Source organism: Pteropus vampyrus, unplaced genomic scaffold, assembly GCF_000151845.1.
Source record: "Pteropus vampyrus isolate Shadow unplaced genomic scaffold, Pvam_2.0 Scaffold71, whole genome shotgun sequence".
Lineage (NCBI taxonomy): Eukaryota > Metazoa > Chordata > Mammalia > Chiroptera > Pteropodidae > Pteropus > Pteropus vampyrus.
Window position 1 is genome coordinate 276,990 of NW_011888852.1, and position 18,004 is coordinate 294,993.

The 18,004-nt window shown below is 51.4% G+C and overlaps 1 protein-coding gene across 5 annotated transcripts in view; it reads left to right on the plus strand.

The window, feature by feature from the left end:
* Positions 1–18,004, plus strand: part of SPATA13 (spermatogenesis associated 13) — an 84,928-nt gene that overhangs the window by 51,041 nt on the left and 15,883 nt on the right. Inside the window, exons 1-6 of one of the 5 annotated variants that reach the window (XM_011361817.2) lie at positions 1,986–2,189; positions 2,305–2,499; positions 14,062–14,198; positions 15,317–15,496; positions 15,840–16,025; positions 17,617–17,796. In XM_011361817.2, the coding sequence (XP_011360119.1) occupies positions 2,445–2,499; positions 14,062–14,198; positions 15,317–15,496; positions 15,840–16,025; positions 17,617–17,796 (738 nt within the window). In that variant the 5' untranslated portion in view covers positions 1,986–2,189; positions 2,305–2,444. Of the gene's footprint in view, positions 1–1,985; positions 2,190–2,223; positions 2,500–9,409; positions 9,537–14,061; positions 14,199–15,316; positions 15,497–15,839; positions 16,026–17,616; positions 17,797–18,004 lie in introns of those variants that run through there. The other 4 variants (XM_011361818.2, XM_011361816.2, XM_023531583.1 and 1 more) reach the window with 4 other exon arrangements.

Consider the following 18,004-nt stretch of genomic DNA (forward strand, 5'->3'; position numbering starts at 1 on the left):
CAAGGATCATACTGTAGTGCTCTAACCCCATCTCTGGAAAAAGTCCTTGGGAGAGAGAAGCTGTCCTGTGTGTACCAGCTGCCGGCGAAAAGCGAAAGTGAGCGAGTAGACCGTTAAGATTATACAAAGGAAATGTGGCAACGCAATATTTTTCTTTTTGAAAACTTGCAATTTTAACGGCAGAGAGAGAGCGGGACAGGGAGGGAGGAAGGAAAGAAGGAAGGAAGGAAGGAAGCAAGAGAAGATGAAAACACTGTGGATTTCCTATGCCTTGTATTGGAATTTAAGCTTCATTAGAAGGGATGCCCATCAGAATGAATTCCCACTTTCTGCTGCTTTATATCTAAATAGTCAGATTTCACCTCTTCATTTTAAAACCTGCTCTACCCGTGCATTCCACCATCTTCATTAGTTTCTGACTTGATGAAAAACACTCTACCATTCCAGATGTTGCCTCAGGATGAAGAGTTTCTTGAACTGCCTAGAACATTTCTCAAACCTGAATGTGCACTTGAACAGCCTAGATCTTGTTAAAATGCAGGTTCTGGCTCCACGGATCCGGGCGGAGCCCGAGAACCCTCACTTCTCGGCAGCTCCCCAGCTGTGCCAGCGCTGCTGGGCCGTGGAGCAAGGCCCGAGGACACTTTCTTTGGGGTAGCAGTCTATATTATTATAAAAAGAGTTTCATGGCCAAATAAGAATGGGAAATTCTATCTTAAACGGGGTTACTGATATGTCGTTATTTGGACTTTTTAAAGCCTTTGATTACTTATGTAGCCTCTGGATTTCCAGGGGGTGGATGTAGTATGCAGTGGATTTCAAACTTTTTCACAGACCATATTATGCAACTAGTACTCCACGTGGTTTATAGGGAACTTTACCTTGTGGAGAGTGGTCTGCTCAGAAATCAATTTTCAAGGGGTCTTTTGAGCTTGTAATTTAATTAAGCACCACCTTTATTAAGAATATATATGCCCCTGACAAATGACCTGTTAACCATTTTTAAAATTTGACTCTTTTAAGTTATCTTTAAAAATACTTGCAAAGGAAAGATTTGAGGCTGATCTGGTTTGCGACTGTGTGCGTGTGTGTGAGTGTGAGTGTGTGCACACACACACAGAGGCATGTGCCTTTGTTTTCGGTTATTGAAGCCCCGAGTTCCCCAGGAAACCTTCTGTAGACTGATCGAAGCGTGGGATGCACCGAGTCAGTAGAAATAGCCACGGATGTTTAAGAATTAGGCACGAGAGCCTGCGACGCAGCGTGGGTCTCGTGAGTAATCGATCACACAGCTTTGCTCGAGCTGTGGATTCTGAGGCGGGAGCACACCGTCACGAGCCCCAGGATGTTCAGAGTAACAGCAGCTTGATTGGTGACATTTATTCATCCCTAACCATGTGCCGGTGTTGTCCTGAGCAGTATATGTAGTATGTGCTCAGTCACCCTGTGCAGGTCGTTGGTCATTGTGCAGAAGGGAGATTCTCTCAGGTAGTTCTGGTCGAGTGGATCTTGCACCTGGGCGGTCTGACTGCTCCCTGGCCTGTTACTGTGACGCGCACATATTGACTAGTGGGCACTATCGTTTTTTAACTGACATTTATGGAGGGGTGATCATGTAATCGCTACTTCGCATACATTACCTCATTGTTCATAAGTTAAAAAGGCACCATCTTCCTGCATTAAGAAATGGAAGGAAACGCAGTTTGTTCACAATTGTTGCTTCACAGCTTAAAAGACTTGCTCGTTTGTAGATAACTTGGAAAATACCGAAAAGCATGCAGGAAATAAATAACCTGTGTGTCGAGAGAGAACTTCTTTAAAAAATATTTTTTTCTTCATCACAGAGTCTGTATACTTTATTTATAGTGAAAGATATACCTATCGCTTTCACACAGAAGGCACACACATTTACACGTATATTTTTTTAAACAGAATCCCTCCGTTAAAGCGATTTCGTAAGTTCGCAGCTAACATGATGCAGTGCCATACCTCGCATTTTTGTCATGCCGTAGTGTGAAATCCCCGCTCTGGTTTTGAACTTGGCAACCTCTCTGCTTTTTCTCTCGGGAAACAGATACCTTTACAGAAGCTCCCTAAACGTCTACCACAGGCTTTGGGACCGTGCAGAAAAGCAACGCACGCGTTCCTGCCACCTTGCTGGAGGGCGCTCGCCTGCACCTGACACGCGCGTGAGTGTGTGTGCGTTTGGCGTGTGTGGGTTTGGCCTTAGTTTAGGATTTCCTCCCTGGCAGCAAGACGTCTGGAGCCGCCAGCCTCCGCCACGCGCCGTCTCTCTCTCTGCAGGCTCCGGCCGGCAGGGTCACAGCCTCAAAGCAGTGAATAAGCAATTTCTGCAGCTTCCGTAGTGAGAGCCTGTGTGATTCTCGGGATGCCCTGTCACTCCCCAGCCCCGCTCTGAAGCTGGCTGGTTTTCAAACAGAACGATGGTAGCCAGAGGGGAAATAGCAAGATTTTGGAGTCTGGAAAGCCTTCACATGGGTAGGTGTGCAGAGAACGGATTATTGTGTTGCCGATTTGACTCTTCTCTCTGAGTTGCTACGCTCTTTGCTGCTGCTTGTCAGATGTGTGTGTGTGTGTGTGTGTGTGTGTGTGTGTGTGTGAGTGTGAGTGAGTGAAAGCTCACCCAGCCTAGGTGGGTGTCCCAAGGGTAGTTTTAGGTGTAGACATAGTAAAGCTAAGAAATTGGTTTTGTTTATGGCAGAGCAGTTAGTGGGAACTTGAAAATAATCAAAACTGGACTATGCTTCACAAGTTATGGATCTGGTTTTTATTGTACTTGGTTTTGCTTTTATTACATGAAATTCCTTTATACCAGAGTTTATTGTTGGAGTATATGAAACTGTTCCTTGATAATTTGGGGTGTGTAGGGTTTAAAGCTGTGAATTGATTTTTAGAAGATACCGTGTACTGTTTTTAGAAGTGATATTGCCCATTATTCAGTTATTCCGTGGTTTCTTGCCCTTCTTTTTCAATATTTTTGTGAGTGTTGTCATTTAGACTAGTTTCTATTTAAATGTGAAAGAAATGTGGTACTCCCACACTAGAAAGTTGTAAATTGTAACCTATGTAGTCTTAAAGCTAAGAAAAAAACACTTCACTGAAAGAATTTTAGCTGACCGCTGCAAATGGATACAATGGGATGCTTTAAAAAGTCTTGTCACTGTTTTTGCCCTGAATCAATGCTGGTAACTCACACTGAAATGAATGGGACTCGTCGCTGACAGCTTGAAGGCAGTCCTGGGCCTGGCTGGGGCTGCACAGTTTGTAGGCTGTGTACCCTCCTTGTTTTGGTTGGTTTTCGGTGCTGGCTGAGAGCAGAGAGGGATGTGGTTATGGCTTCTGTATCTGGCAGATTAGAAAAACGAGAGCAGCATGTACTCCATTTCACTAACAAAAAACTAGAAAAAGAGAACAAAGTTGCCCACTGATTTCCGTGCTGGGAATGTAGACCTGCGTCCCGGAGTAGCTGGGGGCGATGTCCCCAGCTACCATGTCCCTGGAGGGTTGCGGGCTGCCCTCCATGCCGAGCCGAGGGCTGGATCTGCGTTTGTTCAGCCGGGCGGGAAGCCAGCGTGTGGGAGGGCAGAGGCAGGCGGGCAGGCAGTGTTGGTCGCTGCTGGCCCGCGGCTCCGCCCTCCAGCATTCCTGCACTCCCAGCCCTGGTTCCCGGTCCTGGTTCCCGGTCCTTCTTCCCACAGTCATGCACAGGCCCAGGGAAGGCCCGACCAGCCTCTGGCTCTGCGTGGAATGATCTCGATTTAGCTAAAGGAGCACACAGCTCGTTAGAATCTGCTGTGCGAGGCTTTGCACCCTCCGCCCCTCCCCAGTACGTGGGGCTCCCGTGCTCCAGCCCTGCTGTCATAGGTGGTCCTGTCCCTTGGTGAGCCCGGCTGGAAGGAAGCCGCTCTCAGTGTCTCTCTGACTTGGAAGGCGAAGCTGTAGAAATCTCCTCCTTTCCTACTCTGAACATTCATTCACCAGTTCAGTGTGTTTCGGAATCTTAGCGTATATGTGTTTAAAAAATGGAAATGACGGCAAATACAGTATTTAATCAACTTTAGCAGTTATGCCAGCATGAAATGTAGAGCTTGCTAAATGGTGGGTTCTGTTTTATTTGACAAGCCCTAGGGGGCCGGGGAGGGGCCGTGGGGCCCTGAGGCATTGCCCAGTGGCTCTCCGTGGGAAGCCCCTGCAGGGACTAGGCCTGGGAGGGTGGGCAGGCAGGCTGAGGCGCTACAGGTGTGAGCTAAGTGAGGCCAGGACCAAGGCAGAGGCAGGTACAGCGGGATCGCTATGGAGCCAGACAGACCTGGATTTGAGTTCCGCTTGGGAGCAGTTACTTAACCTCTTTGAGCCACAATTTCCTCTCTATAAATGGATAATAATTATTCCAGGATGCTTCTGGGGCTTGAATGAGATGATTTATAGTAAGCACTTAGCAGCAGTGCCTGGTAACACACTAAAAATTTATTCCTGGGATTCGGCGAAACCAGACAGGTTCTTTCTCGCTCAGGGTTTGTGCCGCCAGTGAGCCAGGTAGCTGTCAGGAGCTGGGAGGGGTGACGAGACCCTGTCTAGTGAGGAAAGGGCCCCAAGACACATGCACAGGTGGCAGCTGGGCTGGACAGGGGGAGCCACTGTCAGAGCCGGAAACCCAAGGAGGAGAAGCAGCTTGCTCAGGAGGAAGCAGACTCCCAGGGCTAAGGCAGAGGACTCGAGGCAGGACACAGGACACGGGGAAACCCAAACCTAAATGCCAGGTCTGAGAGGAGGTGGGCCAGGGTGAGCTTCCAGCACAGGAGGAGGCTGAGCTGCCGGCCGAGGACGCTTGCGCCATGGTGCTCCCAGCAGAGAGCGCAGGAGAGATGGGGCGTTGCCTGCCGGGCTGTTGGCCCGACCCTCCTCCTCGCTCTCCAGGGCCCCGAACATGCGTTTTAGAGGCAGACTCTTACTTTAATGATAAATTTTAAATGTTTAATGATACAACTCTAGGGCAGGTTTTGGCTATAACTTGAAAAGAGGGATAATTATTCACGAGTAGTTTAAAATTCATTAAACCATTTGTAGAAACAAAATCCATTTTCAGGTTTGGTATAAATTAAGCTCCGTCATAATGTAACTTTCTCCTGTCACTGCTCCGGGAAGCAGAAGTCCACAGCGACCCCACGGTGGACACAGATGTAAAGCTCCACACTGGAGAGAATTGTGTTCAAAAGACCCTTTGACGGCTGAGAAGGCGATCAGGAGTCGGGGTTGGATATCAGGAGTTAAGACACATAAACAGGTAGCTAGAATATTGTAATTAAACAGCTAAAATATCACAATGTAATTGCGATAAGTATTTTTGAAGAGGTAAGCCTCACATGCTTCTGGGACATTGAAAACAGAGACTGTGAGCACAGTGGGTCAAGGAATCGCTGGAAGAGAGCCCACACGTCAGGGAACCCATCACCAGAAGTGACAGTAAGCTGCCGGGAGTGGGGGCGCTGAGCTGTGCTGGGTGGAACAGCTGCTCCAGGGGGAGAGGCCAGCGCGGGTGAGAGGACTTTGTCCTGTCCGTTGATACCGGGAACGCTCCATGGCACTCACATGGCCAAAGCAGAGGTTTTCACCAGCGAGGTCAGAATCCGTCACCCTCCAACGGTTGCTTACTCCAGGGACAGGCAGCAAAATGACACATCCTGGGACATGTCTATGCCTGTGGGTTTAAGGAGCGTTGCCCTAAGTCTCATGGTGCCTACACTGAGCCCAGCGTCAGAATCCCTGGAGAGCTGCTGAAAATACATTCTCAGTGGAACCCCTCCCCCGCCCCCACCCCGCTGGGAACCTGGCTCCGTGGTCCAGCGCAGGGCAGGAGCCTTTATTTTTCTAAGTGTGGGGTGCCATCAGCCCCAGATGCTTGAGAACCAGTGAGGGGGGATGGCCCCGGGAGTGGCCTCGCGTGTTTTGACATTGAGGGTCACCCCCTGTGACTGGGTCGTCCCCTCCGTGTGCATCTCCATGGCTGGGTGAGCAGGCCCTGGGCCCTCCGCCCTGAGCAGGCTGCTCAGGCCCCGACCACAACTGTGTTTGCTGTTTCCGGTTTTCAGATGGGAAGCGAGAGTGGCTTATCTCAAACTTGAGGAAGTCTGAGTGATCAGCTGGAGGTTTTCTAAAAGACATGTTTTTAACAGATTATTCTAAGTGTGGGAATTTCCCTGCGGTCTCCCATGGTTTGGTGGGGGAGCCCCACCCCCGAGGAGCCACAGCAGGGGAGGAGAGGGCTGAGCATTGGGTAGTCAGCGCCGGGGGCCAGGCCCTTCAAGAAGGAAGCCGACTCTGCTGACATCTGCAGTGCCTTCCCTCTGGGTGCCTGCCTTCCCTCCGGGTGCCTGACTCGACGCCCAGGGTGCCAGTGCTCACCTTCCTTTGATCTGACAGCCCTGTCTGAGACAGGTGAGACAGCAGGCACTTTTCTCAGTTTTGAACAGAAAACAACGTCTCAGAGAGGTCAGGGCCTTTTCTAACCTGCCCAAACCACGGTCCTTGGGCTGCCAGTCCAGCCAGTGCTTTGGGAATTCTGTCACCCCGATCAGAAGCTCTTAAAATGCGCGAAAATCAACCCAACAGGAGAGAGACCTGCCGTGGGTCCCGAGGACTCCCGCCAGGACAAGGCCTGCGGGCCTGCCTCTCCATGGGAAGTCCTTGTCCTCAGCCATGGTATCAAACAGTTTTCCATCGCTGGTGATATCTGGTATGTCCTGTCATAAAAATTCACCTTCATAATCAGTCGTCATGTTTTGTCCCTTCACAAATGTAAAATCTAAGTTCAGACAGAAGACAATGTCTGTCCCTTTTCCAAGGAGTGTGGAAGCTGTTTCTTGTGGGCATTTTAAAGAAAACGTATATCGTCTCTAATTGTTTGCACAGCAGGGCCACTGACTTAAAATCTGGCCTGTCCTCTCTGGATGGGCAGCTGTCTCCAGCCATCCCTAAAGCCGCGTCTGACCCCCCTGACGGAGCTGGCAGTGTGAGTGGGGGAGGGGGCCCCCTCGGCCTGGGGGGCCGATCAGTTCATTCCGGAAGTAAACGGATTTGTGGGGAGAGGAGAATTCAGGGGCTGAGTCTCAGGCGAGGACTGTGTGCGGGGCAGGGCCGGTGGCACAGGTGTGCCGTGGGAAGAAGATGCCCACGTGCAGTGCCAGAGACCCAGGACGGCAGCCTTTCCAGAAGGACGCTGACCGCGACGCTGAAACCAAAGTGTTAAAAATGCGTTTTCTACCATTAGAGTGCGTATACATATTTACCCGATGGAAGAGATGCAATGCCTCAGAGCTGTCCCCAGCCAGAGGTGTGTGCTACAAATCCGCGTGCGAGCTTTTGGAGGATAAAGGACTGTCTCCCTCACTGGGCTTGACTGCAGCTTATCTGCCCTCCTGTTGTTATGTGTAGGAGTCAGGGGTTTTAAAAGTGATTTCAACTTGCAGTAGTCTGTGCTCCACGTTTAAAAGATGGTTTTTTAAGATGGCTTTTCCACGCCGATTTACTCACTAGAAGGAATAATAAAGACGGTGAGGATGCAGGGGGGCGGGAACCATGTAGTACGTGGCGGGTGAGGGTACAGACGGGTGCGGGCGCAGCGGGAGCCAGCATGGCAGTTCCTCAGAAAGGCCATAGAGCTACCGTGAGACCCAGCGGTCCCATTTCCGGTGTGTATCCAAGAGAATTCAAGCCAGGATCTCGAAGGAATAGCTACACACCCATGTTTATAGCTGCATCATTCACAGTAGCCAGGAGGTGGAAGCAACCAAATGCCCATCGACAGATGCATGGATAAGAAAACATGGCACATACACACGATAAAATAGTCCACCTTAAAAAGGAAGGAAACTCTGATATATGTGACAAGGCAGATGCACCTTAAGTGAAATAAGCCAGTCCCAAAGGGACAAAGATTGTACGATTGGTGTGAAGTAACTAAAGTAGTCAGACTTAGAGAGACAGAAAAGAGGAAGGTGTTTGCCAGGAAACGGGGGAAGGAGGAGGGAAAATTAATGACTAATAGGTATAAAGTTCCAGTTTTGCAAGATGAAAAACTTCTGGAGAGCTGTTGCATAACAGTGTGAATATGCTTAATACTACAGAACTGTACACTTAAAAATGGTTAAGGTGGATAATTTTAATGTCGTGTTCTTTAGGAAAGAAAGAAGGAAGGAATAAAGGAAGAAAGGAAAGTTAAATGTTTTCTTGTATTGCAAGAATATATTCATTTCCCCCAATTTTGTTGAAGTACCTTTTGAGAATTTATAGTAGCTCTACATCATGCAAAATTTACCTAAATAAAAAGTCATCATTATTAACTTTAGTCTATAGTTGAAGACTTTGAAGACATTGAAGTTGGTGATTCCACATTCACTCCTGAGGAGCGACCAGGAACCGCGGCGGAGCCTGATCACGCAGGCGGGCTCGGGCGTGGTTTGGGTGGTGGTGAAGGGGTCTGCCCAGCAGAGGCCACTGCGGGCTTTGTCCACCAGCGGGAGGTAGGCTTGTTTAGAGTGAGGTCAGATTACAGAGGACCTTGAAATACTACAGAAGACTTTTGTCATCATGCAGTAGATGAATACGATGTAGTTTCTTGCGAAAATGACGAAACCGCTCTTTTAAAGGTAAATTTACCTTGGAAGTAACATTCAAGGTGGCTCGGAGGGGGATGGGGGCTGTGGAGACAGGAGGCGGGAAGAGTCCCCAGAGGGTTTTCCCGCTGGAGATTGGGATGGGTGCTGAAGGGGACACGGGGAGATGATGTGTGCGTCCTGCATGGGACGCAGCCCTACTGCAGTCCAGTTAAATAGTTAAACTTCTTGGAACCTTGGTTTCCCCATCAGCAATTTGCAGTTTAGTTGAAGAAGGTCTATTGAGTGCCTTCTGCATGTCAGGTACCATGCATGGTGCTGGGGGCACAAAAATGGAAAGACCGCCCCCCCCTTGGTGGAGGGGAACACTCGTGAGCACAGTGTGTGGGGACGAAAGCCCACCCAGCCAAACGCCGGGCACTGAGAAGTCCAGTTCCGTGAGATGCACGTAGATTACAGGGCTGGAACACAGGATGTCCTCAGCTTGGAGGGACTGAAGAATCAGGACAGTAGTTAAGGCCACGGAGGGCAGAGGAGAGGACAGAACTTAATCAGATCATTGCAGACCCGGCGGGGGCGGGGATCCAGAGGAGGAAGAAGGGGTCCGCAAAAGGAGCAGGACCAGCGAATCGCACGGCCGTCCAGCGTGATGCAGACATACCGAGCAAAATAGTCCTGCGTTTCTTTAAGGTTTTCAGTTTACAGAGTGCTTTCATAGATCATCATTTCATCTGAGACTCAGCAAACTAATAACAATTACTTGTTGAGAATTTAAAAACATCTCTGTGATGATGGGTATTATTATCCACATGCGACAGGTGAAAAACCTAAGAAAGGAACTTGACGAAGGACTCACACTAAAAAAATTGTTAAAAAGAATTTGTGCAGCACAATTATTTGGAAGCCAGATCAGCCTGACCTCAAAGCCCTCTGAGTCCGTATGCCGTGTGTCCACTCATCCATCTGTCCAGTAAAAACTCACTGCACACCTGTGTGTGCCCGGCAGCGCTCCAGGTAGGAGCACAATTAAGAACAAAGCAGACAAAAGTCACTGTCTTTATGTAGCTTACATTTGAGCTGGTGAAGGCAGGCGGTAAGCACGTTTCTCCGTGAACACTATGGAGAAAAACAAACCAGGAAAGGAGACTGGGTGGCGGGGAGAGTTGTAGTTTTAAGTGAGATGATCCGGGAGGACCTGTGGAGAGTTCTGGAGCTGTGGGAAGGTGTCGGCAGAGGCGGACCCTGAAGGGGTGGCTGCCTGGTGTATAATCGGCTCCGTCAGGGCCAGAGCTGAAGGCAGGTGGGCAGGGTTGGTTCAAGGACCTGGGCTTTCTCGCCTGTGGATTGTTTGGAGTGAACGATCTGACTTCTGAATAGTTTAGCAGTGTCACTCTGGATGCTCTGATGAGCCCTGTAGGAAGGGGACAGGGACAGCCTCTGGGAGACCAGTAAGGTGCTGCAGGAGTGACCCTACGCGAGGTGACCGAGGCCCGAGCAGTGGGAGAGCAGTGAGATGTGGTCAGATTCTGGACACGTTCTGAAGGGAGAGTCCGGATTTGCTGACGAGTTGGACACGAGGCAGACGGAAAATAGCCTTTGAATAGATAAAAACGTGTAAGCACACCCCCATTTTATAGATGGGAAACTGAGGTTGGGAGAGGGTACGGGACTTGCTCCAAGGGCATTTAGCTAAAAGTGCATAAAGCTAGGACGTTTGCCCAGGTATGTCCACCCCGGGTTCTCCGGCCTGTCCCTCCTGCAGGCTGCATCCCTGCCACCCAGACCTCCTGCCCCGCCTGGCCGAGCCCTTGTCACCACCTGTTTCTGCAGGGCTCGGGGAATGCCCGCTGGCGACGTCGAAACACTTGCCATTGAAATTTTTATCAGGATCCGCCTCAGCCGGGGCCTTTTCTCTAAGTGTTTATGATAGCAACTCAGAGACCATTCAGTGTGTGAAGCCCGTAGCCCATTTCCAAAGACCTTTATTTCAGTACCTCCTGGAAAGAAAGGCTTAGCATTTTTTTTTTCCAATGGAGCCCTTTTCTCGTTATATTTGTAAATTGTGGCTTTTTTTCTCTGTCTCCTTTACCAATGATCACAGCAACAGCCCAATCCGACAGTAGTGGAGTCTGACGTGGGAGCACACTGCTCTTCGTGTCTTTGTGGGAGAAGGTGGCATTTTCGGGACACTGTGTGTCGGGGTCCCAGATGCCTCTGTCTTTCTGAGCGCGACTTCTTTTGGCCCAAGTGCACCTGAGCCATGCGGGGACCAGTGCGCTTGGTCCCGGGCTGTGCAGACCAGTGCTTGCCGAAGTTGGGAGACCGCTGCCACCTTGGGCCCCCCACAAGGAGCCTCTCAGCCATTAACAGGCGAGGTTGGGGTCACAGTTTGAGCAGCCACCCTCCGGACTCCGGGTAGAGAAGATTTTCAGCTTTAGTGTCATCTTGTCTGTGGTTGGAGGCAGACTCATACAAGTTCAACATTTTTATATTTGCTTCCTCAGGACCTTCTCCCCACCCCCACCCAAATACACGTACCAGGGACATGCAGTAGACCTGGTGACCTCGTGTTCTCTGCCTACAAGCACCATGACCACAGCATAGAGGAGGAAGTCACCATGCGTTGTCCAGGCTCATGCGACCGACCTTCTCACATAGGGCAGCCTAACTTTCCTGAAACCCACCCCAAACCCCCCAGCTCTGGGCAGCAGGAGCGCAGCCAGCTCTGCAGTCCTGAGGGAAGGCCCCCTGTGAGGGTTTCACCCTTGACCGGGGCGGATGCGCACACACACGTCACTGGCTCCCTGCCGCCCACCTGCCTACACGCCCCTCACCTGGACCACCTGCAGTGCCTAGAGAAGCGGCAAGCAGGCTGGGGGGTCAGGAGGCAGACCAGGGGTCTGGAGACCTTTCCCTGCTTATCGACTGCGGTCAGGCTCAGGAGCATCCTCCGCTGCGGTCTCTCCTTCCCCAAGGCAGCTCCCTCTCGCTTTCGCCGCTTGGACACAGGCCGGATCTCTCCGGAGTGGGCTGGGCACGGGTGCAGGGAGGGAGTGGTGAAGTGCTGGAGGGTGCTGGGCAGAGCCAGGACCTCTCGTCAGCTGGCCACACAGTCGTCAGCACATCCTAGGGTCACTGTCCAGACATCCAGACCACTCTAGGGTGGGCAAACCACCTGTTAGCCTGACTGGGACACAGATGCGCGGCTGGTGGCTCATGCCTCCCATGCAAATGCTGCCATGGGAGGAAGCCTAAAGGAAGGGCTGGGGAGCCGCTCTGAAGAGGGGGCAACAGCGGCTGGGGTGGGGGTTGCCCAGGCGCAGAGGGTGTCCTGGGCCATGGGGAAGCACGTGTGAAGCATGGGCCTCTGTAGAGACCTGGCTCGTTGGGCATCACCAAGAGGTGCTGTCCAGGCTCCGGCTCGGAGGATCGGCACGTGGGAGGGGCGGGCACCGGCTGGGGGAGCCACGCTCGTCCTCGGCCTCCCGCCATCGCACCCCGTGTGCCGTCAGCTCTCCACGGGGTCGTGGTCCCGTCTGCTCGGCAAGGCAAGCTTAGGAATCCGATGCATGAAATACAATCACAGAGCTTGTGTTCACAGTATTTTGTACCCTCCGTTGTTGCAAATCTTGTTCAGTAGTTTTTACCATTTTAGTGCAAGATTTCTAGGTTCTATACAAAATGGGTTTCTTGTAAAAAGTTGTCCGCAACGCCTACATGAGTGAGGTGATGGGGAGGGAAGAAGGCTGTGGGGGCCTGGGGTGCAGAGCTCGGGGCATGGGCCAGGGCCGGCCTGAGTCTGGAACCGCCAAAATGTGGCTCGTCCAGGTGTGTGGGCTGCGAACGTGGAATGCCCATTGGATTTTGAAGACTTAGTGCGCAGTAAAGAATAGGAAACACCTCGTTAAAAACACATAGTTTTTCCCTTTCGAATAGTACACCTGCCCCTAAGAGTAAGTTCTTAGGGGTTCAGAGTCTCCCGTCCTCGAGAGGAGCAAAGGCGGAAGGAGCCGTCGTCCCGCTGTGGCCCCAGACCCGCCTTCGCCCTCCCCAGGTCACCGGCTCCGTCCTCCCTTCTCGTTGATTCTCTCAGTAACTTGGGTTTTTTTCGATTTATTGTTGACTTTATCGTCTTTGTTGCTCCAGACATCGACTCAGCCTGCATCCCCTCTGAGTTTCCTTTCCCACGGCACGGACCACTCAGTCTGACTGACCCCTTCTCCCCAGCTGGTTCCAGCCTCTGCCGCCCCACGCCCTCCCCCCAGGTCCCCCAACGCTCATGGCTGTCGCTGCAGTAGCTCTTCTGTTGAGTCCCAGCCGTGACTCAGGGATGCTGGGAGCTTGGCACACACGACCTCAGTTCTCCGAAAAGAAGGAAAATGCCCTTTACAGCAGAAGAGCGTGGCACACGGAGATGAGGGTGGAGCCGCATCCCTTCAGAAGGGCGGGGCCGGGGTTCCCGCCAGGCCTCTGGCTCTGAACTCGGTTCTCTTTCTTCAGCGTCAGGGGGCCTCTCTCTATTCAAAACGTGTTGCCCCCTCCCCCAGCCCTGAACGAGCAACCCCAGTGCCACCTCCAGCTCCCGGAGCCCCTGCCGTATGCTCCCACCTCGCTTTTCCACATCCCACGGGCTTCACACCCGGCCGCACCTGGTTCCACAAGCCTTTCCCTCTCCTTCACAAGGGATGTTCCGCTTCTCTTTAAAATTCCCTTTGCTCGGTGACAGATGAGCCTTGGGGAGAGTGAGCCCACCATCCCGAGAAAGAAAACCTGAATACCAAGGTGGCCAATTCAGAATGCTGCTCCCGTCCTTGAAAGAGCTTTCTCTCTTTTTCGGTAAAGGTGCTGTGTGACGCCCAGGTCTGACGTTGTCCCACCCCTTTCACAGGGGAAAACTAGTAAAAACGACTTCACGTGTTCACGTAACGATACTCACTAGGACCTTTAGATTTGGGTAGTACTACTGCCTGGCAGGTAAAAAAAAGTAGAAGCAGAACACTTTTTTAGAAATGAATGTTTTTCGTTTTCTCCTCAAGCTTTCTCAGCATGTTGCTTAGAAACAGTATCTACATTTATGTTTTTGACGTCCACTTTGGAGCAGGGATTTCCAGCTAAATCACATCTCGTTCACTCGGTGCCCTAACTCACAAGACAATGCTGCGCCTTAACGTCGGCAGCGCTGTCTGACGTGGCCCCCTCTCACGTCATGCGACACAGAACCCCGGCCCTGTTCAACCTCAACGGCTACCTTCGGATTAACAAATAGAGCAGTAGAAATTTTCTAATGATTTCTTATTCCGTGTAAGATAAAAATGATTATTTTCCTTTGGAGGCAGGGGTACGCACTCCGCGGTCATTTCTGTTGTCATTTAAAAATCTTCGTTAGCTGTGTCTTAAACCATCCATCACTTTTTTTCCCCCCCCCCAGTTTCTTCAGATGGTGGTACAGAGTCGTCTGCCTTAGTGGACGACAACGGCAGTGAGGAGGACTACAGCTATGAAGACCTCTGTCAGGGCAACCCCAGATACCTGCAGCCGGGCGGGGAGCAGCTGGCCATCAACGAGGTACCGTGACGCACGCCGCACGCCCGGGTTTCAGGGTCCCGAATCCCTTCAGACGTTGCTCTCTGATTATTTCTTCCTAAACGTATCCTAAAACCTAGAGCTTTGACTACGAAAACACTGCGTTTCTGGCGTTTTCAAGGACAGCTCATGTGATGAAGTCCATCCTTCCTCAGCGTGCGGATGGCGCTTTCTGTCTCTGAAATGCTCTCCCTTATTCTTCGTGCAGATCTCACAGCAGGTCTGCGAGGGAGACGTTACAATTATTACCCGTACTTTAACAAACGCCGAAACTGACAGGCCAAAGTACTTGCTAGCAAATGGCAGGGCTGGCGTTGAGCACGTATTTCTCATGACGAATCTGGTGCTCTTTCTACCACTCAGTGTCTTTAGCTCTTCTTACAGAAATCTTTCTAGCACTGCTAGCTTTTGGGATGCTTGAGCGGAGCATGTGAGGTGAACGTCTCAGTGAGTTCAGGTCCCCGTCACAGCACCCGTCACTGCTCAAGGACATGGTGGGGTCCCCAGGAGCTGAGCTGGGGTGCAGCCAGCTGCCCCTGCTGGGGTCCCCGGGAGCCATGTCTGTGCTTTACTTTCATCATTGTCGACCGTCCAGAGATCGCTCTGTGTTCTCTTGAATTGCAGTAAACCGTGAAGTTAGATAAAAAGTTGATTCGAATCGCGAGTAAAGTGCGAATACCACGTTCTGGACGGAGCTGTGAGGCTCTTGCAGTTAAATGTGCACACCCCCTTCCCAGGCCGGGCTCTGCGACAGCCCAGGTGGCTGCTCAGAAACCATCCTGGGGCGGGGGGGGAATGCTCCAGCTATTCAATTTTGTTAAATAACTGCTCTACAGATAAATGAGCTATTTATACACTATTTAAAAAGTAGGTTTGGGTTTCCTTGAAGAGCGCGTGAGAGAGGCTCACCTGGTTTTTTTGTCTCTGATGTTTTTGCCTGGTGTTTTTCTTCATTCAAACAGTAGATATTGACCCAGAGCCTTTGGTGAACGCAGACGAGAACTAGAAGCTCTGCGTGTCACCGGGGCGAGCACACAGCATCCCCCTCACTGTCTGTCCCTGGGGTTTGGCACTAAGCTTGCCGCGTGTCTCCATTTCAGCTGATCGGCGATGGCAGTGTGGTCTGTGCGGAAGCCCTGTGGGACCATGTGACCATGGATGACCAGGAGCTGGGCTTCAAGGCGGGAGATGTCATCCAGGTTCTGGAAGCCTCTAACAAGGACTGGTGGTGGGGCCGGAATGAGGACAAGGAGGCCTGGTTCCCCGCAAGCTTTGTCAGAGTGAGTGAGGGCGCTTTCTCCTCTTCACAACGGTCTCTCGGGGGTGGGAGGGGGCGGTAGAACCGCTTCAGGCCAAACTCACTCTGTACAGATTCAGTTCTTTGTAATCACTTTATGCAAACTTATAGAAATTCAACTGGGTGGAAGGAAAACTTTTAAGTGAAGTAAACTAGTTGTCGGCACTGCCGCTGGGGTTTGGGCCGCTGGCACGGTGTGCCCTGCCAGGCACATGAGACAGGTGAGGGCCAGGCCGCCTCCCTGACCGGTCGTGGAGAAGTGGAAGCCAGGGAGGCCTTCCACCGCCACCCCCCCAAGTCACCTGTCCCCTCTGTGTGGGCTGCAGCTGCGAGTCAATCAGGAAGAGCTGTCGGAGAAGTCCGGCGGCACCCCGGGCGGGGAGCAGGCGGAGGGCACCGGCACGGACCGCCACAGGCACTGCGAGAGCAAGCAGCAGATGAGGGCCAACGTCATCCAGGAGATCATGAACACCGAGCGCGTGTACATCAAGCACCTCAAGGACATCTGCGAGGTAAGGCCGCACACACGGGGCCTCACGGCGGCCGTCGCCTGCCGTGTGCGGAGCCCGCGTGCTGCTCCTCCGTCCCCCCGTCAGCCTGGTCCCTGCAGACTGCTCGCTCATGGACACTCGTTTCCCTTGGCGAGCACGAGAGGCCACCTGCCCTGCCATCACAGCCAGCCCGTCCTCAGGGCATTGTGCCACTGTCGCTTTCAGGACTTAACTCTGAGATGCTCCGAGCGAGTGGCTGTCAGAGAAGGCAACGCCCTCGAGGTGAAGCACTTGGCTTTACAAAGAATCAGAGGCTTGTCACGGTGCAGCCCCACTGCCTCTGACCACTGACTCACAGACGAGACGCTGCGTCAGTTAGACTCAGACAAAACTAGTTTTGTCTAGTGATATCCAGGGCTGTATTCCACAGCGTCTCGATAATTCTGCTCTGCAGTACGTTTTAGTTCTCCCGAGGTACTTTTCGTTCTTACGGGTTTGGTGCGAGCACTACACTAAACTGCCCTTTGCCCTGCCCGACCATCCCAGCTGTCCTGGCCGCTAGTGCTGAGCTCTGCTCTCCGCTCAGCGGTGACGCTTCAGCACTGAAGGCGGGCCGAAGTGACAGGTCGAGTGGCCAGACCCAGATAAACAATGCGTAGCTTGTTCTGTATAAGCATGTGGTTAAGGGACATTCTTTAAAGTGACGCATTTTAGGAAAATGAAAGTAATTGCTAATAATTGTTGAGCACTGACTGTGTGCCAGCCCCGTACCTGGATTAACTCCCGTCATGCCCCCAGCGCTCGCTGTCACTGCGCAAGGTCCTGTCCCTTAGCCCCGTGTTACGGCCGAGGAGAAGTGGCGGGGCTGGTGTCTACACCAGGTGGGCTGCCCCGGGCCCTGTACTCTGAGCCTTTACGTTGTGTTTTGTTAAAACTCATGCCCAGCCGTCAGTGGTGTGGAGTTTAGCTGGCGATTACATGATGCCGATTTGGGAACAGTTATTACACGTACTTATGGCCTTTCCTTCCTGCCCCGCCGACTCCCACCCAAGCCATAGTAGAAGCGGGAGCATAACCGATAATCTCTAACTGGTGTCGGCCTCGGGTTTGCGCTGCAGACAGAAGGCAGGTGATGGGGGAACCCTCGGGTGAGATGCTCCCGGCTCTTGGCCGCGACAGCAAGCAGAGATGCATGAGCTGTTCAGGAAGCGAGGGCATTCTGCGTTTGACTGTGAAACGGGGTTAGGGACCGGGAGAATGATTAGCCGAAGAGTCTGGAAAAAGCGTGACAATACCAATTTTTCAGCTCTGGTATTTGAAACCAAGCAGCTTGTTTCATGAGTATAATCTGGAAACTTTCTATGGTTTCTTGAACAATAAATCCACTCACACACATCTTTTCTATTTCCTTTTGTTCTTAAAATATTTATGGCACATTGTAGTCCTGGAAGTATGATTGTCCCATCAGAGACCCATAGAGGTTAAAATGATTTTCTCTAATTGAAATCCACTCCAAGACAATGGCTCTGGGCGCAAAATACTGTATTATTCAAGTAAATAATTTCTTCGAATTTCCAAATTAATTTTTAAAGTGTACTTTTCTCGTTCGCAGGGCTACATTCGGCAGTGTCGCAAGCACACAGGAATGTTCACCGTCGCACAGCTAGCCACCATTTTTGGAAACATCGAAGATATTTACAAGTTCCAAAGAAAGTTCCTGAAGGACCTCGAAAAACAGTACAATAAAGAGGAACCTCATTTAAGTGAAATAGGATCCTGCTTTCTTCAACACGTACGTCACCCGGTACTTCCCTATTAACGACATCCAGTTAAATAATTTTGAAATGTTTCCCCACTAAAAATAGAAGTCCCTTCTGTTTGTTTGCTAGGTTAATTTTCTATGGAGCGGAGATGTCACTTGTAAATTCAGTTGATTGGTTTATGTGGTTAATCTTTAGCCAAATGCCCTAAACTCCATTTTTTTCAAAATCGTCCCCCTC